This window comes from Amblyraja radiata, chromosome 37 (assembly GCF_010909765.2).
Source record: "Amblyraja radiata isolate CabotCenter1 chromosome 37, sAmbRad1.1.pri, whole genome shotgun sequence".
In the NCBI taxonomy this organism is placed as follows: domain Eukaryota; kingdom Metazoa; phylum Chordata; class Chondrichthyes; order Rajiformes; family Rajidae; genus Amblyraja; species Amblyraja radiata.
The window spans coordinates 4,175,446-4,198,451 of record NC_045992.1 but is presented as its reverse complement, the minus strand read 5'-3'; the positions used below and the strand labels follow the sequence as shown (position 1 = coordinate 4,198,451).

Here is a 23,006-nt window from a genome sequence, read left to right as displayed (position 1 = left end):
TACAAAGCCACATTGGTCAATTTGACCGAGAAACAATCCAAGTGTTGTCAACCTGATTCACTGATGTTCCATAGGAAAGAGAATCGTGTGGTGGCATGTATGAGAGTCCAGACATCCAGTAACCTGGTTACCACATGCCTTCTGAAATGGGCAAGCAAGCAACTTGCTTCAAGGGTCAATTAAAGATGGGTAATGATACTGCACCCTACAAATGAATCAAAGCTCTGTAATTACATGGAATTATAAAAAAAACTATTTTATAAAGGCAGGAAATAACATGTTGTTGTCAGTTCAGTCAGATTTTCCATTTCTAATAAACTGAGTAATAACCTTAGTTAAAGTGGTTGTTCATTAGTTGGAAGATGTCTCAATATGTGCTCTGCTTCCGATTAATGCATTTAATTATTTGGGAGGAAATCTATTGAAAATCTTTACCTTTTGAACTTTTCTATATTTTTTTTCGATGGAGAGATGGACTGGATCCATTCGCGTTCCCAGTGCACACTTCTGAGAAAAGGAACAATTGAAAATACTTTTTAATCCTGTGTTGGCGACTTGATATTCAATGAGTCGACAGGTGAAATTGCAAAGAACTCACAACATTCTTCCTTTAGGACACAAATACAACAGTTTTAATCTGAGAAAAATACAAAATGAAACCATGTACAATATATGTACAAACTCTTTTTTGTACAAGACAAAATATTATCACCAGATATCAGATATGACAGCTAGATCACTCATGTCTGAGCAGCGTCATATTATTCTTCTCTAATTTCCAAGCGAAAGGAAACTCGTTAAAAATAGAATTGCAAACCAAAAATAAAAATTAAGAGGGAGGCAGGAGTCCTTGCTATGATTCTCCATCCTCATGGCAAGGCTGTTGGGAGCAATTGAGCAAACGGAGTGACAGGGAGTCCAGGAACGAAATATAAAGAAGGAAAGTTGTACAAATGCAAAACCTAAAACATGCCAAATAATGATGAAAATGCATATTTTTATCGGTAAGAGCCGTAAAGTTAGCTTTCACTTGTTGGCGGATTTTAATCCACTTAATTCCCAAGCTGCGAAAGCATGAAAGTCAAACTTGAATGGCAGATGCTGAAGATTAAAACAGGTTAGCAAGTATTCCTTATTAATAACCCAATCGGTAGTATTATATTTTATTCACAATTGCTCCACCCTACTGCCTACAAAATGAAACAACAATGTAACCACAATTCAAAATTCACTCCAGAGCAAGGTGTTATCTGGTTGCAGCGTGGAAGTGTTCAGTGTTACGGCCACTGAACAATGAAGCTGAGAGAAGTTTTAGCTGAAGACAGTCTAACCTTGTAGGATTGTCACAGTAAAGTGTGAGTGCAAAGAATAAGAGTGCTTGCGGTATATCTCTTCCCATCCTGGTGCTGTGAGTTTGCATTAAGCCTAGGCCGGCTGTCTTCTTGTGGTGGCTATTGGATCGATGAGTGGTGAGGGGGACCAGTGGGTGTCAACACATTGAGCTCTTCAGGTCAGTAAGTGTGGCTTGGGAACTCTGAACTAGGTTAAGGTGCGGTGCAAGCTTGCTTTAGTTAATCAACTTTGCAATGTTTTCTACTTCATCGAATGAACATTAATGTTGCTTTACCTTCCACAAAGTGCAATCTACTTTACTATGATGTGTATTAACCAATTCGTGGTCTTAAACTTCCCATTTCAAAAACAATTTAAAAGCAGAAATCAAATGGGTGATGATTTACAGAAAAGTAGCACAGGGCTTGATCTGTTCCACAGGAGGCCATACGGTCAAGCACTTTCGTAACTTAACGAAACAGAACACTTCAGAGAAGGAAAGCTGAATAAGGGGCAGTGACATATTGTTGAATAGATTTTAACACAGGATTTGCTCTATGCTCTACCTGAACACAGGACAGATAACAACTTACGTTCTTGAAAGCGCTCACATGCTAGTCATCAGGCCACAATGGAAGCCTCGCTGATGGAAGTATACTGGTTTTATTATTTTGTTTTATTGAGGGATTGCGTACATTTGCCTAATAATTTTTCTCGTGACCTTCATCCTCCAAATGGAAACTAAATCCGAGTCTGGTCACAAAAAATAAATGAGAGATAAAGTAGGAAACGACAACGTTTTTGCATTATAAAATAAAGACTTTCTAATTATAACTGGCCATAATATTCAGTCTGCATCGATTGTCTTCAAGTTATCAGTGACACCATTCAATAAATCCTTGTGTTTCCATGCTGGAGAAGCAGATAGTTTTCAAGGGCAGATAGTTGCTGCTTCTTGGTGGAATAACATGTATGGTCCTTCAAATGCTGTAAAGGCAAGGCCCGTGGAGTGTCAAAACCAGCATCCGTTTAAAAGTGCTTCACTCTCAGTTTAGAGTTTGTACAGGTATCAACATTCATCTTCTACCTCTCTGATGGGTGGAATCAAACTGCTGGTGGATTTGTACTGATTGATTTGATTAGCCATGTGACCGCTCAGTGGTTTTATCTGAATGTTCCTGGGAAAGGCGTTATCAGTTTCATCTGTAAACCATTTCTTTTCTGTAAGGGGAGCGAGTTGCCATGGACGAGCGAGGGAACGTGGGGGAGAAAGAGAGAGAAACAATATGGTTAGTCTTGTGGGCTGGGGGGGAGAAATGTGTTAACACCGTTACACATTTGACAGATTGTAAAATTGGAATTCATGACAAGTTCCCTCCTCCACTGTGATCCTGACTGATTAAGTGGTTTAAATTATTCCCTGTGACAGAATGATAAAGTTACAATCTGTTCTGACATGATCCAGAGGTTGCCAACATTCTGCAGTGTCCATCTACATTCATCTTCACGTCAGATAGACATTTTTTTGGTTGCTGTAATTCAATGGAACTTTTAAAGTAATCAAAAGACCTGAATTATTGATGGGGTTTTTATGTGCAGAGTTCCCAGTGGACTGGAGCTGGAAAGAGAGAGGAAAAACTGTGCTTTCCTTCAGACTCTGATGGCAGCCTCCCCTAAACTGGTTCAATTGCTATGAAACTCTCAGCTTACGGCACAAAGGTATCGTAAATGTAAAATAAAATCAAAACAACGACTGACTACATTCTGACATGACAACATTTGTAAAAACCAATAACAATATGATGTCTTGTTTGATATAGTGAGATTGTTGAGTTTTACTGGTGTTATTTCTCTGTCTCATTTTACCTGCTGCCTTTACAAGCCCTACCCTGGAAGGCCTGGGGAAAGGGTTGGGTTCAGAAACTTGTGCAAAGTTTGCCTTCCTCACCAGTTAGTGGAATTCAACTCTTGCTGAGTTGGCAATGGTCATAAGTTCAAAAGTGATAGGACCAGAATTAGGCCATTCACCCCCATCAAGTCTACTAAGCCATTCAATCGTGGCTGGTCCATCTCTCCCTCCGAACCTCATTCTCCTGCCTTCTCCCCATAACCCCTGACACCTGTACTAATCAAGAATCTATCTATATCTCAGATTCAGATCCAGATTCAACTTTAATTGTCATTGTGCAGTGTACAGTACAGAGACAACGAAATGCAGTTAGCATCTCCCTGGAAGAGCGACATAGGATATGAGCAATAAATACATCTATTTACATGCATACAGTCATAGTGTTTTTCCTGGTGGGAGGAGTGTCCGGGGGGGGGGGGGGGGGTGATTGGCAGTCACCGAGGTACAGTGTTGAGTAGTGTAACAGCCGCAGGGAAGAAGCTGTTCCTGGACCTGCTGGTCCGGCAACGGAGAGACCTGTAGCGCCTCCCGGATGGTAGGAGGGTAAACAGTCTATGGTTGGGGTGAGAGCAGTCCTTTCTGCCTTAAATATATCTATTGACTTGGCCTCCACAGCCTTCTTTGGCATTGTATGGGAAGATTATAGAACCTCCTCAGGTCTCTGTCAGCTCGCATTCTTCCTTGCTCCTGGGTGGAATGTTGTGCCTTTCTGCGGTGTTCTACTCACTGTGATAGTTCACAAGCAAACTGCTTGTGGATTTCACTCAGTGAGGCAAACAAGCTGGAATGACTCAAGGATTTGAACTCATGACTTACTGGATAGCTATTCGATCTTGGGAGCACAGCATTTTAATTTATCCAAAATGCATTTGGATTATGTGCAGGCAGATAAGAGTAGGTCCTACCTGACCTCCCGGTGGCTCAGCACTTCAACTCCCCCTCCCATTCCCAATCCGACCTCTCTGTCCTGGGTCTCCTCCATTGCCAGAGTGAGCAACAGCGGAAATTGGAGGAACAGCACCTCATATTCCGTCTGGGGACCTTGCATCCTTATGGCATTAACATTGAATTCTCCCAATTTGGCTAGCCCTTGCTGTCTCCTCCCCTTCCTTAACCCTCTAGCTGTCTCCTCCCACCCTCCCATCCGCCCGCCCTCGGGCTCCTCCTCCTCCTCCCCTTTTCCTTCCTTCCCCCCCCCCCCCCCCACCCCCCATCAGTCTGAAGAAGGGTTTCGGCCCGAAACGTCGCCTATTTTCTTCGCTCCATAGATGCTGCTGCACCCGCTGAGTTTCCCCAGCAATTTTGTGTACCTTCGATATTCCAGCATCTGCAGTTCCCTTTTGAACACTAGGTCTTGGCATCCTGCTTGGCACAGACATTGTGGGCTGAAGGGCCTGGTCCTCTGCTGTACAGTTCTATGTTCCAAGTCTCTCGCTTAAATGTTTGACTCTATGACTCTCATTGTAGAATGCTGTGCCCGTTGGACACTTGTTGACTAATAATTCATTGGATTGTTTAAAATTAAAAGAAGTACAGATCTGATTTTTGTTTTAAAAAGCAGAAAACACTTGAAACACTCAGATGGTCAGGCAGCGTCTTTGGAGAGAAAAACAGAGTTAAGGCAGGAGTTGCTTCATCAGAACAGTCCCTGATGTTAAGCCCTAACTGTAATCCATCAAATGAAGCAGGAACCTGAAGAATGTAATTAAAAAGGAACTGCAGATGCTGGTTTATACCAAAGATAGACACAAAATGCTGAAGTAATTCAGCGAATTGGGAAGCATCTCTGGGGCACATGGATAGGTGATATTTCATGGAAACATAGAAACATAGAAAATAGGTGCAGGAGTAGGCCATTCGGCCCTTCGAGCCTGCACCACCATTCAATATGATCATGGCTGACCATCCAACTCAGTATCCTGTACCTGCCTTCTCTCCATACCCCCTGATCCCTTTAGCCACAAGGGCCACATCTAACTCCCTCTTAAGTATAGCCAATGAACTGGCCTCAACTACCTTCTGTGGCAGAGAATTCCAGAGATTCACCACTCTCTGTGTGAAAAATGTTTTTCTCATCTCGGTCCTAAAAGATGTCCCCCTTATCCTTAAAATGGGTTATCCCTAACCCATTTCGAACCGAAATGTCACTAAGTTACAGAGAAAGGTTGAATAAGTTAGGTCTTTATTCTCTGGAGCGCAGAAGGTTAAGGGGGGACTTGATAGAGGTCTTTAAAATGATGAGAGGGATAGACAGAGTTGATGTGGATCAGCTTTTCCCTTTGAGAATAGGGAAGATTCAAACAAGAGGACATGACTTCAGAATTAAGGGACAGAAGTTTAGGGGTAACATGAGGGGGAACTTCTTTACTCAGAGAGTGGTAGCGGTGTGGAATGAGCTTCCAGTGGAAGTGGTGGAGGCAGGTTCGTTGGTATCATTTAAAAATAAATTGGATAGGCATATGGATGAGAAGGGAATGGAGGGTTATGGTATGAGTGCAGGCAGGTGGGACTAAAGGAAAATAATTGTTTGGCACGGACTTGTAGGGCCGAGATGGCCTGTTTCCGTGCTGTAATTGTTATATGGTTATATGGTTATATCCTTGTTTTCCGCTGATTTATTCCAGCATTTTGTGTCTACCTCAGGCACTAGAAGAATATTGGGCCTATATATAGGCCATTGACCTAATTGGAATATTAAAATCTTTGCAGGCGGAAGCGGATTTAGCTTACACCTACTCCATTCTCATTGTTTCCCTGTGGTAACCGACCACAATTGAGCTTGACAAAAAGAGATATTGTTCCATTGTGTGCAGTCTCGAATACATCTAAGTGTATTGCTTCAGAAAAAAATAAATCTTGCTAGAGCTAAATCCATCTCTTTAAAAATAGTTTCCTACCAAATCATTCCTGTAAAACGAGAAGTTTGAAGCCTAACATGTGAATGAAACCATTTCTAACCAGTGCTGGCACATTCATTTCATGCACCTTATCCATGAGCAGACAGTTGAATGATCACATTCTACCACTCGGGTCGTGAAATAAAACAATTATCTATTATGGTTTTATGAATCTAAAACATCTCAAACGTTGGAAAGCCTCGGTGTATAGAGCCATGACATTATTCTTCTGGACTTGGAGCCGGAGGCAGCCTGTTTGGTTCCACAGGGTGTCAGTGATCAATGAGGGTATTGATAATCTGCCAATAGTCACTAGTAGATTTCACCAATACTTTCTCCCTTCTACATGTCCTGAGATAAATGTTGAGCCTTGGGGGAGGTGTGCAGAACCCAGTAACAAATTTGTTGTCAAATGTCTTTGTCATTTATAAATTATCAGACTCTCAGGAATTGGAATAGGTTAACCTTCATAAGATCAGAACATTGAGGAGCATGTTGATATATTTAAAATGCCTCAAGATAAGGGTGATTTAGATGCAGGTTTTGTCTCAGGTTAGAGGTTAACCACCCCCCCCTCCCCCCAACAACCCTTCCCTATACACAAGGACTGCACACGCTCCAAATGCACATGTATGGACACACATACACACTTACCCACACCCTATACTAAACCTGTACACACAAACATGCGCACACACACTTGTTTGAAAATATCTGCAGATGTTGCAAATAATGCAGAGATATGTGTAAAGAGTTGTGGACTCAGCCCAGTCACACAGCCCTCCCCACCATCAAAAGCATCTCAATGAGTGTTTCCTCAAGAAAGTCCCATCTATCCTCAAGAATCCCGACCATCGAGGCATGTCCTCTTCTCACTGTTACTATTGGGCAGTAGATACAGAAGCCTGAAGTCACAGACCACTAATTTCAGGAACATCTAGTTTCCTACAACAAAGGTCGGTACAAAATGCTGGAGTAACTCAGCGGGACAGGCAGCACCTCTGGATAGAAGGAATGGGTGACGCTTCGAGTCGAGACGGTGCCTGTCCCATTGAGTTACTCCAGCATTTTGTGTCTATCTTTGGTGTAAACCTGCATCTGCAGTTCCTTCCTGAACAAACCACCCCTGAGTCATGGTGGAATTGACTAGCATGTTAAATTATGCTCCTCAAGCAAATATATTTGGTCAGCGGCCTACACACTTTTGAGAACCTGTATGTTGTAAACAAAATCCAAGGTTGAATTCATAAAATAAATTGAGTATTAAAAAAAATCTTGACTTCAGGGTTTTGATGTTGGCTGTTAAACAGTAAACTGTGATGATGTCAAGGACTGCTTGTATTGTACTGGGGGACTGAGGTGTGATATCAGGGAGCGAGCGGGCCTCAGTGGAGCTTGGCCTCTTACTGCAAGCGATGAATGGCTGCTGGGGCAACAGCGCTGTTCCCTGAAGCTGAATCATTCTGTGTTCACAACTATGTGGGAATATTTTCCAAAGATTCCATGCTTGCACAGCAAGAAACACAATATAAATAGAATGAATGTTTAGGAGAACGCTTATTTTATTGATGTTATTCTAGATTGATAAACTCTTATCAATAAAAGATTATTACCGTGCCCTTAATAACTGGGGAGTTACTTTAGCATGTAAAGTTCTGGCTGCATATACTCTTCAATTACACATACAGTGAACCCTCCGAAATACGGATGTCTGTATAACGCATAAACACAAAATGCTGGAGTAACTCAGCGGGACAGGCAGCATCTATGGAGAGAAGGAACGGTGGCATTTCGGGTCGAGACCCTTCTTCAGACTGAATATAATGGATATTGTTTGTAGTGGACTTCTTGATTAGTACAGGTGTCATGGGTTATGGGGAGAAGGCAGGAGAATGTGTTTGGAAGGGAGAGAAACATCAGCCATGATTGAACGGCGGAATAGATTTGATGAGGCGAATGGCCTTATTCTGCTCCTAGAACTATGATGGTAGATCAGACATGACTGCTTCTTTAACTCGGTCCCTATTCCACAGATGCTGCCTGACCCGCTGAGTGTTTCCCCCATTTTCTGTATTTATTTCGGATCGTCACCATCTACAGGAGAGGCAAGAGTGAGCATCAGAAACCTGACTGGTTCACAGAGCCAGATTATGTCACATTATTTCATACGGATAACTCAGTTCAGTTTAGTTTATAGTCACGTGTAGCGAGCTACAGTGAAAAGCTTTTGTCGCGTGCTATCCAGTCAGCGGAAAGACAATACATGATTACAATTTTGCTTGTGCAGTTTGCACCCCAGAGGTATGAACATTGACTTCTCTAATTTGAGATAGTCCCCACTTTCTCCTCCCCTTCTCAACTCTCCCTCAGCCCACTGGCTCCTCCTTTTCCTTTCTTCTTCCCACCCCCCCACCCTCACAACAGTCTGAAGAAGGGTTTCGACCCGAAACGTTGCCTATTTCCTTTGCTCCATAGATGCTGCCTCACCTGCTGAGTTTCCCCAGCATTTTTGTCTACCACATGATTACAATCGAGCCATTTAGAATGCATAGATACATGTGAAGGGAATAATGTTTAGTGCAAGGTAAAGCCAGTAATGTCTGATCAAAGATAGTCCGAGGGTCACCAATGATGTACAGTTTTGGTCTCCTAATCTGAGAAAAGACATTCTTGCCATAGAGGGAGTACAGAGAAGGTTCACCAGACTGATTCCTGGGATGTCAGGACTTTCATATGAAGAAATACTGGATAGACTCGGCTTGTACTCGCTAGAATTTAGAAGACTGAGGGGGGATCTTATAGAAACTTACAAAATTCTTAAGGGGTTGGACAGGCTAGATGCAGGAAGATTGTTCCCGATGTCAGGGAAGTCCTGAACAAGGGGTCACAGTTTAAGGATAAGGGGGAAATCTTTTAGGACAGAGATGAGAAAAACATTTTTCACACAGTTGAATCTCTGGAATTCTCTGCCACAGAAGGTAGTTGAGGCCAGTTAATTGGCTATATTTAAGAGGGAGTTAGATGTGGCCCTTGTGGCTAAAGGGATCAGGGGGTATGGAGAGAAGGCAGGTACAGGATACTGTTGGATGATCAGCCATGATCATATTGGATGGCGGTGCAGGCTCGAACGGCCGAATGGCCTACTCCTGCACCTACTTTCTATGTTTGATAGTAGTTCAGGACTGCTCAATGGATGAAAGGCAATGAGGTTAGTTTGGAGGGAGTTCCATTAGAGGAGCCCCCATGGTTCTGTTGCATCATATTTCTGTATGTCATGGCTTTTGGATTTTACCAGAGCATCAGTTATAACAGGGGAAAAATAAGCCAACTTCCAGGCCTCAGTAATCAAGCAGAAAATTATAAGCAGATCAAAGAATCCCACAGGGCTCTTAAATAACCCTAAGTTTGATAATTTTACAGCAAATCATCTAATGTTTTTGTTTCTTCGAACCGTAGCCTTTCACACAAGATGACAGAGTAGAAACTAGCAGGAAATGATTTAAGAGAGGGATTGTTATTTTTTTGCCATAAACAGCTGTGACAGCAACAATCCCATTGCATTTCTTCCTATCAAAGCAGGGAACTATCTGGAGATGATAAGGGCTCCTTTTATTTTACAAAATGTTCTGAATGTTTAACATAATAGTCCCTATGCTGCACATTATCTAAAATATAATTTTGGACAGATCTCCAAACTGGTTGATTTTATAACTTTTTGTTTAATTACATTTTGTGTAAAACTCATTTGTGAAGGTTACAAAAGCCAAAAACCTGTTTTATGACATGGTAGATTATATATTTTCTCTACGCTTATTAACCTGATGTTAAGGATTGTAGATTCAAGGATTGCTCTTTTGGTACCTATGTTTCATTCCAAAACACAAAATGTTGGAGTATCTCAGCAGGTCAGGCAGTATCTGCGGAAGGAATAGATAGGCAATGTTTGGGTCAGGGCCAAATATCTTCTCTCCATTCCCTCCACAGATGCTGCCTGATCTGCTGAGATACTCTAGCACTTTGTGCTTTGCTAAACAACATCTGCAGTTCCTTGTATCTTCATATTATTTTCCATTCAAGATTACCGGTATAACAAAGGGCTAAGGATGCCAGACATTGGCATGAAACTTGTTTTGAGATAACAGAGTTTCTCAGACGATGCTTTCCTATCATCCTGCTCAACAAGAGTGCCTAAGTAATGGTTTCTAACATTGTGGAGGCCAAGTCAATGGATTTCTTTTAAGGTGTGGATTGAGAGTACTGAGAGTCTTGACTAGTAAGGATGTCAGGGGTTAAGGGGCAAAGGCAGGAGAATGGGATTGAGAGGGGAAGATAGATTGGCCATGATTGAATAGCGGAGTAAACTTGATGGGCCGAATGGCCTAATTCTGCTCCTAGAACATATGAACACATTCTCCGACCCTAACTCATAACATAAATAATAGGATCTATTTAGAAATAAATCTTTCCTGAACCGTACATTTGGATTAATTGTTTAAGAAGTTATCTGTCCCATTTCAAGTAGAATGCTAGAGGTTTTTGGAAGAAGACACAAGGAACTGCAAATGCTGGAATCTTTAGCAAAAACAAAGTGCAGGAATAACTCAGTGGGTCAGGCAGCATCTGTGGAGGGAATGGGCAGACAATGTTTCTGGTTGGGACCCTTCTTCAGACTGATGGAGTAGAAGGGGGGGGGGGGGAAGCTGGAAAAGAGAATTTGGGGTGGGGATAAGGTTGGCAAGCGATAGGTGGATACAGGTGATAGTGGCAAATGGGTGGAGATATTGACAAAAGTAGATGTGGAAAGGAATCAATACGGTGTCAGATAAGGAAAGAAGAAGAGAAAATTGTAAAGCCAATGGGGGGGAGACGGGTTGAAGGGGACATGGGGGGAATAAAAGGATAATATTGGATAGACGTTTTAAGGTCAATACTGCCATGATATTCCCACATCCAATATCATTGGTGGAACCATCCCAATGCTGGACTACAGTGCCTGGGACATGGATGAATTGACTGAGTATGCTGCCTCTTGCTGGAGGATCTCTTCTTGAGGAGCTGAAAGGAACATTAGATGGACTGAAGATTCTTAAATAGATAAAGTTAAGGACCAAAATTAAACAGAAAAGAATTGGACAATGTGCAAGATAAGTAAGGCAGCAATCTTCAATGTTATAGTGCAGTAATTGTAGAAACAAGGAACACTAAATGAGATGAAATGTACCACAGCCCTAATATGTATCAGATAGGGTGGACTATGAAAATGTTATTGCCACGAAGCAAAGGAACGGAATAAATAGCACGAAGATAGACACAAAAAGCTTGAATAACTCAGCGGGTCAAACAGCTTATCTGGAGAAAAGGACTAGGTGACATTTCCGATCGAGACTTTCTCCCGAAACGTCAGCTATTCCTTTTCTCCAGAGATGCTGCCTGTCCCTCTGGGTTACCCCAGCTTTTTGTGTCTATCTTTGGTTTAAACCAACATCTGCAGTTTCTTCCTACAGAATAAATAGCATATAATAAGATTTAAGGAAGACGAGTGAAAATATGGACGAGACAATGCTGATATTTAGGAAAGAAAAATTAAATATAGCAAAGATTTCTCAACAGATGAAAGGTTTCTCTTTTTGCCTAAGAATACTGGAAAGCTGTTGGAAATATCTTGTGTAAGTTTGTGTTTTACAGACAGACATAAACTGTTAATGTTAGGAATCATGGGAACTAAAAATATAATAAATAGGAACAGGAGTTAGCCTTAATACCTGGTTCACATTTCATTAAGATCAAGATGAACCAATACTTCAAAGTCCGCTTTCATGCCTCATAACCAAATCCCCTTGCTCAGAACGATGTGATTTAAAGTAGCAAAACACAAAGGTATCCAGTGACTTTATCAAGGAAAGTGAGGAAGAAGCAGAGAAGATAGATGTCTTCTGTGAATGAAGGTGTACTATTGGGGGATGTTGCAACATTAGTAGACATAAATGCTGGAGAAACTCAGCGGGTGAGGCAGCATCTATGGAGCGTAGGAATAGGTGACGTTTCGGGTAAAGAGCTGGTACTGTTTAGTATTAAAAATAGGAGGCCTTCAGTACTTAACTTACTGAACTGACGATGGAAAAAGACCCCGAGGATGGCCCATAAACTACAGCCACAGAGCTGGTCATTTGGGGGGGGGGGGGCAAAAGACAACTTTGTTGAAAATCTGCATGAATAATGTGGGGTTTACAGCTGAGAGCTGAAATCCTGGTCATTGTTCAGGTCTGTGTGAAATGCAGCGCGGAGCAGGTGTCGAGTGATGTTACCATTCATGATCGATACAAGGAACTGTCATTGCATTAGATGAAACGTTTCAAATTGATGGATTGCTTTGGTGTCAGCAGCAATTCCCACAACTATCAGAAGTTCAGATGACTGTAGACCAGGCAGGAGGTTGGGAGGAAAGACACACCAAATATCCTTGGAATATAACAAGGTGACAAATTCCAAAGAAAGAAGGCGAGGCAACAGCAAAGGTGGCAGCATTGGAAACTGGAGGTTAGAGAACCTGACCACCAGAGATAGAATATGTTCTGCTGTTGGATGGATTATGACAATCGCTGTGTAAATTGTGTAAAACACAAATTGGGCTCTAAGTAGCTGTGTATTTAGTGAAAAGTAATGAATCACATTGGCTAAAGCAGATCAGGATGGCAAATTCCCTTCCCTGAGAGACAATAGTGATCCGGATAGGTTTGTGTAAGAAGGAACTGCAGATGCTGGTTTAAACCGAAGATAGACACAAAAAGCTGGAGGCAGGCAGCATCTCTGGAGAGAAGGAATGGGTGACGTTTCAGGTCTCAACCCAAAACATCATCCATTCCTTCTCTCTAGAGATGCTGCCTGTCCCGCTGAGTTAGTCCAGCTTTTTGTGTCTATAACTGGAGAGGTTTCTCTGACAGTAGACTAGTTTTAATGTCTTTGTTAAACTTTGTTTAACTTAAATTTGTCATGGTGGAATTATTGCTATCAGTTCCAGATCAAGAGATGTGTGCCAATAGTTTTATTAAACTAGCCAGATCTTGGATTGTGTAGAGAGAAAAAATGTTGCTGATCGCTGATTGTCACACTGCATTTTGTGGGATTTTGGTGAGTGCAAATTGACCGCTGCTTTCTCAAGTTACAGCAACCACTATGCTTTAAGGATCTATCCATTCCCTCCACAGAGGCTGCCTGACCTGCTGAGTTTCTTCAGTATTTCACGTTTAGCTTTCATGGGCTGTATATAAGCTGAGGTTGTGAAAGGTGCCATATAAAGTGCCTGTCCCACAAGTGATTTTTTTTCAGCAACTAGGCTCTCTTCACATGGTTGCTGGGTGACGCCTGTATGGCCGTGAATCACCTCAAGTCGCTTAAAGAGCCGTAACCTTTTTCTTGTCGCGGCTGGATTTTGAAATGTTCAAAATCTTTTGGTGACTGTGGGCTTGACGTAACTTGTCTTCTCCTGTGTTAGGTGCTATCGTAGGTTGTCACCAGGTGATGACGTCAGTGAATTCTATTGGCGACTACCTACGTCAACCGAGTTGTCTTCAGTATTCGCCGACACGATCGTTGTTTGTCACGGGTGGACGTAGGCTGACTCTGGTGGTCGTCCTAATGGGTTGTCGGTAGCTTGTCGTAGGGGGGGGGTCCAGTCGCCGATTATTTGGCGACCGACTACGACTCTGACTGTCGCCGGCAGTCACCGAAAAAATCACCTAGTGGCACATGCCCTTAAAGTCTTATTGGTAAACAGAAACTCACTGCTTGAAGATTAATGTCTATTTTAAATGAGAAATCATGAGGAATTACAAATATTTGTTTAAATTAGTTTCTTTTTATATCTCCTCAAAGCTGGTTCAATTTCTTACTATGTTTTAATTTGATATTTGTGCAAAGGTGATTTTAAGTGAACAGACTTGCAGTGGGAATTGCCACTGATGCAAGTGGACTTGTCAGTCACCACTTAGGATGACTGCACTTGACTATTAATGTCAGTCTCCATATTTCTCCAGATTATTGCTCTGACGTTTATGGTATGGCATCACGCACCACTTACTGCAAAGTAGCAAACAGGCCATTCTTTAACACCACCGCCACTACAACTCTTTAAATATAGTGAATGTTCAGTGCAAGAGACTGCAATGGCAGGAACTTGCAACAAATACAAACTGCTGGGAGAACTCAGCAAGTCAAGCTGCTACTCGACCACAAAGGGATCTGGGACGTTTTGGATCGAGCTTCTGTAATTGTGGATGGCTTGATTGTAATCATGTGTAATCTTTCTTTTTGTTGACTGGATAGCACGCAACTAAAAAGCTTTTCACTGTACCTCGGTACACATGACAATAAACTAAACTAGCCCTGATGCAAAGTCTTCTCCCGAAATGTCGACCGTTACTCCAACTCCATAGATACTGTTCGACCCTCTGAGTTCCTCCAGCAATTTGTTTTTTTGTAAAGAATGTTCAAAGTTGCATAATATAATGTGTGTTGTGCATGGGCACATGTGCACACACCGTACAGACACATGCAGCAGTGCATTCCACACATGGCAAGGCTTTTTGTGTGAAGCCAGTTGATGAATTAGCACAACTGGGACAATTTCCAAATGTGTCTCCATTAAGAAACTGGCAGCTGGAAGTTAGAATTAGGGGTATGTGTATTAGAGAGGGAAGATGATGCTTGAACTTGCCCTCTCTCTTGAGGCTCAATGCATGCCCGATGTTGTTTATAGAAATGCCATTCATAAATGGATGGAAGCATACATCAAGATAGCCAATTAAGGCCAGTTAAAAACAAGGGCATCAGCAAATCACCTAGGTTGTTTTATCATCTGCTTAGATGTTACTTTTTTCTGTTGGCTGTGCAAGAACATGAGCTGATTAAATGGCTTCCGGGAGTCACAAATATATGGATAGTAAAGGCTTAGAGGGACAAAAAACACAGCAGGGTCTGGATCAGTTGGACAAGAGAATGGGGAGTCATTTATTTAATATCTTGCTTCAGATGAATAATGCGTCTGAGATTTAGAGATATTTAAAGTTCTTCAAAGTATTGACAGCTGGTATGGCTGAGATGAGGTGGTGGGAGACAAATATAGTGTATATATGACAGTGCCCACAAAGGCAAAGATATTGTACGCTAAAGGGCCTGTTCCTGTGTTGAACTTTTCTATGTTCTAAGGAGAGGAATGGATTGAGTCTTGTTCCCCAGTTATTTCTTTGCCTGTTGTCCAGTATATTACAGCACTTGAAGGGGTTGTCCTGGTACATCTTTTGAAAGTGATCAATGATCATCCCTAATCGCTACTAATTTCTGTGTTCACTTGACCATTCTGCCAAGAGAATCAAATATATACAAAGCAAACATCAACACCCGTGGTTTAAATATAGTAAAAAATAAAGCAGAAAAGCCCAAGTGTTTTAAAGGTAATGCTTTGTACCAGGGCAGGGAAGGACTGAAGCATCACTGGTGTATTAGGCCTGTTTTGTAGCCTAGATTTCTGCTGCAATGCTCTTACCTGCACATCGGTCTATCCCAGCCAGACCCTCTTGATGTATTCAAGAGAGAGCTAGATGGCCTACTCCTATTTTCTGTGTTTCTATGACAATTCACGTCAAAATGTGCTGCTGCAGAATGACTGAGTCACCAAAGCATCACTTTCAGCTTGGGGAATTTTCAGTAAGCAAGACCACTGAGCAAACAGGAAGACGAATTGCTCAGCTAACATCAACACAAAAATCAATTGGTTTCCCGCCCGTCGCGATGATGTGAATGATAGAATCTGTACACGGTGACAGATTCCAATTGCTCACAAGGCAATCACATGATCAGCAAGATGCCACATGCAAGGGAGGCCATGGGAATGATGGAAACAGGGTCACGTCTGTCATGGATAAAGCAGCAGCAGCAGCAGCAGCAACAGACGACAGCGCCAGAAAGCATGAATAAACAAACACAAATTATCTGATCTGGTTTTTAAAAAAAAAGTATTTTTACTGATTTTTAATTGACGAAATTTTCACAAGGACAATGGATAGAACTGAAGGCACCTGCCGTATCATGCAAAATTATTGATAGTCATACCTTGGCTTATTCTAGACATCCTTGTCGCACTTCAGAGAGAAAGTAAGTAAATATTCTAGGTAAGTTTACAATTTACTTAAACTGTCACAGTTTGGTCTCAGCCCTTTCACTGCCACTGTCCAATGGAACAGTAAAACGTGTTAACAAAACAGTGTCAGTGAAAGGTGATTGGTAGCCTTTGAATCATAACACACACACTCACTGGAAAACCCATGCTATGAAATAGCAATATTGGAAACTCCATTAAATTTATGTATAAATCTTGCTTTACAGCATTGGGGAGGAAAGAATAGTCATCCTAAAATAATTTGCACCCCACAAAACTAATGGTCAGTGTGTCTATGACAGTTACACAAAAAGTGTGCTTAAAGAAATGCTAACTGTGGAATTAAATGGCTCTCATATAAAAATACCTTCCACACTATTATTATTACTTTTTGCCCACATTCACGTCACTTAACCATCCCAGTAAAATATTATTGCAATTTTTCTTCATCTTGTAAAATGTAAAAGTTAATTTAGAAAAAGTGATATAAATTCACACAGAGTAAAAGAAAACCAGTCGACAATATAACAGTCAAATCAGAGAGAATAATGCTTTATGCATTTGACTAAATTATACTCATTACACCCTCCACCCCAATATTTTTCAGTTGTGTCTGCACTAGCTGTATTGAATTAGCCACGATGTTGTGAATTTAAAATGACCTGACACCATTTCCATGGTAGAGGCAGATATGCGGACCACCCGTGCTTCATCTTAAGATCGTACCCCTTTCTGTACCCTAACGTTTGCATAAAAATAATTATTAAGGTGCTCTGTGTAAACTATTAAATAATTGTTCAATAGTCATGTCAGCGCTCCCTGCTTGGTATTAATTGGTGTTAGATTTAAAAAAAAATTAAGTTCCTCTGGTCTGTTGCTGTCGTGCTCTGGGGAGATGGTTATGATGTGTTGACAGACACATGCATGTCGACAACATGTGCAGACACACAAGATGCAGTCCGTGAGGAAGGGAGGTTCTGCTGTGGGAGACAGGCAAACATGGGAATTGTCAAACATTCTCTTGTCATCATTTATCATGGTCACAGCAAACTTTCTTGTCAACCACATACTTCTGCTTTTCCCGGGGATCCCTTGTCTTGACGCGGTTCGAACGGTTGGTTGAAGATGGGACGGAGTGTACGGACGAGCTTTTCTTGCTGGAAGAGTGAGAGGAATGAGACGAATGCGATACGCTGCCACGCGACTGGCCAGCATTGTGGTCAAACTGCATCAGGCAGAAGATCACATCCGTTGAGACAAGTTCAAACTCGTAGTGTGGATTTGCAATCACATATCTGCAAAGGAACAGGGAAATTCTAATAATGATCTTTGTCAGTTATTGCAATGTTTCAAAGTAGACTTGGCAAACAAATAATATTTTTATTGTTCTTTTGAGTAAATCTGCAATATTGTAGAGCAATACACCATTCCAAAATATTGTTGCAATCATAGAAATATAATTTTAAGATGGGATGACTCATGAAATTGGGAACATTGTTGTCCGACCCTGTTCTTTTCACACCTTACATGTTCTTTGTACCCTTCCATATCTCCCCTGACTCTCGGTCTGAAGAAGGGTCTCGACCCAAAAAGTAATCCATTCCTTCTCTCCAGAGATGCTTCCTGTCCCGTTGAATTACTCCAGAATCTTGTAGGTATGTTACAATACTTAGCTTCAGTGGCACTGCAGTCCTGCCACTGGCCGTGTGCGCGACTTTGGCGTCTTTGAAGGAGAGGGGGTCAGGATTAAAATAACATTTTCTCCTGCCTGTCCGAGATATATTTTATCGGGCTGCTAGCTGATGCTGAAAAATTGTTCCGACTTGCGTTCTCGGAAGTTTTTGTTTTAAATCGCGGGACAATTTAATCGCTGGAGTAAAATAAAAAAGCGACTTCTAACGCCGACAACGGGACGGATCTCACGTAGGGGACAAAACATATGGTAAGTCGTCTATTTTACATATAAACTTGCTTCTTAGGATGACTTTAATCAAAATTTCATTGGCGAAAATGTGATTATGGCCCCATACGAACCGGCAGTGTTTTTCCTGCCGATATGGTTCAAATTAACCGCTAATTAATTATATGTTTTCATTTCAGGTCATCCAAGTAAGATTGTTTCATATTTGTTTCAGAATGCTTCAATCTATATTATCTGAAAATTTCTTTCAGTTCTCTTAATTTTTAAGAAAGTTATGGCTATTTGACTGTCCTCGATCACAGCTTTTGTGTTAAGTCAATGGAAAGCAATAGGGAACAAGATGCTAATTTCCGAGTATGAAAATGGCCATAATTTTTTTAATACTGAGGATATGAAAGTGAATTAGGTGTCAAATTAAACTTCTTTTTATGCTTTAACTGATGGGATAAAATGCAGACTTGATTTTTTAAATCTCAAAATTTTGTAACATTGCTAAATCTTGTGTCCAGCATCTGTTGTTCCTTCCTACACAATAATAATCTTTTATGTGTTATCACAATAATAATCACCAGTTTTCTCTTATAGAGTGGCATGGTGAAAGCTGGTTGAGCTGTTGCCTCATAGTGCCAGTGATCTGGGTTCCATACTGACTGTGTGAAGTTTTCATGTTCTCTCTGATCGCTTGGGTTTCCTCTAGGAGTCTACTTTCTTCCCATGCCTATGCAGTTCGTGTGTGTTAAGGGGCTGTCCCACTTGGGCGGACTAATTGGCGAGTTTAGAAGAGTTTGAAACAAATGTCATGTTGAAGACCAGAGAGGTCTCCTCCTCCCTCCCCCCTCTCCAACTATCCCCTCCCTCTCCCCTCCCCCTGTGTGTGTTGGAGGTGGTTAGTGTGCGTGTGAAGCTGCAGGACCCTCCACCCCCCCTCCCCACTGCAACCGTACATTGAGGGGACGGGACACAGCGGTCTCTCCCCCTCCCTTCCACTCCCCCTACACCCTGCCTTTCCCCCACTCCTGCTCCTCTCTCCGCCCCACCCATCTCCCCTCTACTACCTTTATTCTCCTCCACCTCTCCCCCTCCTCTCTCTCCCCATCTCCGTGTGTATGGCAGGTGGTTAGTGTGCGTGTGAAGCCGCAGCACCCACCGTGCGTTGGGGGGAACAGACCCAACGGGTCTGCACTTGGTCTGGTCTCTTTTAAACCTTTCCCCCTCACCTTGAAGATATGGCCTCGAATCTTGGACATTTCCACCCTGGGGAAAAAAAAACTGGAGGACCTAGGTTTAAGGTGAAGGGTGGTAAAGATGCATTAGGAACCTGAGAGGCAACTTTTGTTTTGACACGAAGGGTGGTAGGTATATAAAATGAGATGCCAGAGGAGGCAGTTGGGGCAGGTACTGTCACAACTTTAAAAAAAATCCCAGAGTAAACCCACACAGCGACTGAGAGAAGATGCAAACTTTGCACAAACAGCACCCAAGCTCAGGATTAAAACTGGGCCTCTAGTGCTGTGAGGCAGTGGCTCTACCTGCTGTACCATTATGTAGCTGTACCCTAGTTTGCATTCATCTATCAGCAATAGCACCCTCGAATAAACGCATCCATTTGATTTAAGACAGGCATGACACTGCAACAAATAATCAGCACACATAAAACTTTCCCTTCCTATGTTTAAGACACCTCACACACTCTCCGTCTACTCCAAGACTTCCGTTCTCTAGGCCCCCATCTTCACCATGGATGTCCAGTCACTCTACACCTCCATCCCCCACCAGGATGGTCTTAAAGCCCGCAGTTTCTTCCTCGACCGCAGAACCAACCAATCCCCGTCTGCTGATACTCTCCTCCGCCTAGCGAAGCTGGTCCTTACCCGTAACAACTTTTCGTTTGACTCCTCCCATTTCTTCCAAATACAAGGCGTAGCTATGGGCACACACATGGGCCCTAGCTATGCCTGCCTCTTTGTAGGGTACATCAAGCAATCTTTGTTCGAGGAGTACCAAGGCCCCATCCCCGACCTCTACCTCTGCTACATCGATGACTGCATTGGTGCTACCTCCTGCACCCACACACAACTCACTGACTTCATCCATTTCACCACTAACTTCCATCCGGCACTCAAATACACCTGAACCATTTCTATACCTCACTATCTACACTTGTTGCTTTCCCTCCCCCCTTGACTCCATTCAAGGACCCAAGCAGGTGCGGCAGAGGTTCACCTGCAACTCCTCCAATCTCATCTATTGCATCCGCTGCTCTAGGTGTCAGCTGCTCTACATCAGTGAGACCAAGCGTAGGCTTGGCGATCGCTTCGCCCAACACCTCCGCACAGTTCGCATTAACCAACCTGATCTCCCGGTGGCTCAGCACTCAACTCCCCCTCCCATTCTGTATCCGACCTTTCAGTCCTAGGCCTCCTCCATAGCCAGAGTGAGGACCACTGTAAATTGAAAGAGCAGCACCTCATATTTCGCTTGGGCAGTTTACACCCCAGCGGTATGAACATTGACTCCTCTAATTTCAGATAATCCCTGCTTTCTCCTCCCCTTCCCAGCTCTCCCTCATCCCACTGTCTCCGCCTCTTCCTTTCTTCTTCCTGCCCCCCCCCCACATCAGTCTTAAGAAGGGTCTCGACCGGAAATGTTGCCTATTTCCTTTGCTCCATAGATGCTGCCTCACCTGCTGAGTTTCTCCAGCATTTTTGTCTACCTTCGATTTTCCAGTATCTGCAGTTCGTTCTTAAACACATAAAACTTTGATCACCAGAACCACATATTTGCCTATTTTCCTTTAAAACGGGTTCTCCAATTGATCCAAATCTTTCAACAAGCTCCAGCCCTTTGTTAAGCTTCATTTTAGTCCAGAAGAGCCCCGATCTGAAACGTCGACCTATCCATGTTCTCCACAGATGCTGCCTGACCCTGTGAGTTACTCCAGCATTTTGTGTCTATCTTTGGTGTAAACCAGCATCTGCAGTTCATTTTTAATTCATGTTATTCCTCTTGTCCCAGTAGCAAAACAAGGAAATGCTATGAAGCTTGTGCCACTTACCGCTTAGTACACTGATTTTGTGCTCGCAGATGTGCGTCTCTCAGTCGGTATATTCCAAAGCAAAGCATGTTGTAGGTTTTCAAGGCCTTGCAGAACAAGTCTCCATAACAGCCACCATCCTGGAGAAGAAAGAAGACAGGAAAAATATTAGCAGCAGCAGAGCTTCCTGAGTAACATTAATACTGCGCTGCAAAGTTGGGAATTAATAGAAATGTCTTATAATGTAGAATCAATTAATTTTTTTCACACTTTTGTAGCATAGGTTTAAGTGAATGTAACCTGGAATCCAAGCAAATTCACATCTCATAAAGTTATAAGTGACAGAAGCAGAATTAGGCCATTCGGCCCATCAACTCTACTCTGCCATTCGATCTTGGCTGATTTATCTCTCTCCGCAGCCATTGTTATATTTGGCTGCATCACTATCCTCAGCGACATGTTCCAGGCGCTAGCCACTTTTGTGTTAAAAAAACTTGCCCCGCACATCTCCTTTTAAACGTTGCCCGATTTCACCTGAAAGCTACTGTATGCCCTCGTAAATAGGAAGGGTCTCGATCAAAAAGTTCCCCATTCCTTCTCCCCAGAGATGCCCCCTGTCCCGTTGATTTTGTGTCTATCCTCATAAATAAATACATGTTCCAATGTCCTTAATGTGTTAGTTTGGCCAATTTTGGGCAAATTGGATAGGAAGTCTCAATCACTATTTTTTTGATGAAGATTCTCCCGTTGAACCAGTATCCATGAGTTGGTGACAGCTAGATACAGCTAGGCCAGAGAGCAAGGCAAAACCGAGAAGGGTCTCAACCCTATTCCATTTCTCCAGAGATGCTGTCTGACCCGCTGAGCTACTCCAGTTTTTTGTGTCCACCTTCAGTTTAAACCAGCATCTGCAGTTCCTTCCTGGCTGCAGTTCACACCGAGAATAGCCTTCATGGCTTAAAACCTCCAACAGCCTGCTCATACATAATACCTTAACAACTGGTGCTTTCTGGCTGAGGGTGTTCCTGTCATTTAATTCTTCACTGCCCTGCAAGGTTTTCTTATTGTTACAAATGACTATTGCAGAAATATTTCCAAAAGTTGAGTATTTTATCTTAATCTCAAAGAATCTCAAATGACCACAACTTTCTTTCCCCCATTTTTTTCCGCTATCTATTATATGAAATATTTGTTAGCACCAAGCGTCAGTGAGCATCAGCAGCAAGACAGAGAGGGTTACTGCCCACAAGACTGAAAGCGCGGAATTAACTCACACAGTCAGAATGACATGATTGCTGAAGTACTCTGGGTTAATGACTGTATATCCATTAATGTCAATTTGGAATGTTCCCTTGACTGAAACCTTTGTGATGTTCACTTTTTCTATGGGATTGAATGATGATTTGATGGCAGCGAAATTAAAAACAGTAATCCACTGTGCTGGATTGGCACTTAGATGCTCAATTCACAAGAAACGTTTTTGAGTGCATTTACATTCTAATGGTTTTCCTCATGGAAGTGTGTATGTATTAAATAGCTCCCAACCCCCACTCACCCTACAGATCCTGCAGACTCTAAAATGGTTCTGCTTTTGATTTAAAACAGCCCCTTTCTCATTACTTTCTTGGCCAATGTTTCCACAAATAGGTCTCTTGTCACTTGTGAAACTATTTGCACAGTTGTGATACTTAAACGCTCTTGGATGCGAATGCCAGCTCCATGAGTTATGGGCATTCCCCAGACATGAAAGAACTTCAGTA

The 23,006-nt window shown here is 42.3% G+C and overlaps 1 protein-coding gene across 17 annotated transcripts in view; it reads right to left on the bottom strand.

The window, feature by feature from the left end:
- Positions 1-605: 605 nt before the first annotated feature.
- Positions 606-23,006, bottom strand: part of kcnma1 (potassium calcium-activated channel subfamily M alpha 1) — a 525,320-nt gene continuing 502,919 nt past the window's right edge. For 12 of the 17 annotated variants that reach the window (XM_033012629.1, XM_033012633.1, XM_033012628.1 and 9 more), the window contains 2 exons: positions 21,268-21,386; positions 16,141-17,586 (listed from right to left, as the gene is read on the bottom strand). In XM_033012629.1, coding sequence (XP_032868520.1) covers positions 17,319-17,586; positions 21,268-21,386 — 387 coding nt within the window. In that variant the 3' untranslated portion in view covers positions 16,141-17,318. Of the gene's footprint in view, positions 2,554-15,851; positions 15,854-16,140; positions 17,587-21,267; positions 21,387-23,006 lie in introns of those variants that run through there. The other 5 variants (XM_033012640.1, XM_033012641.1, XM_033012642.1 and 2 more) reach the window with 4 other exon arrangements.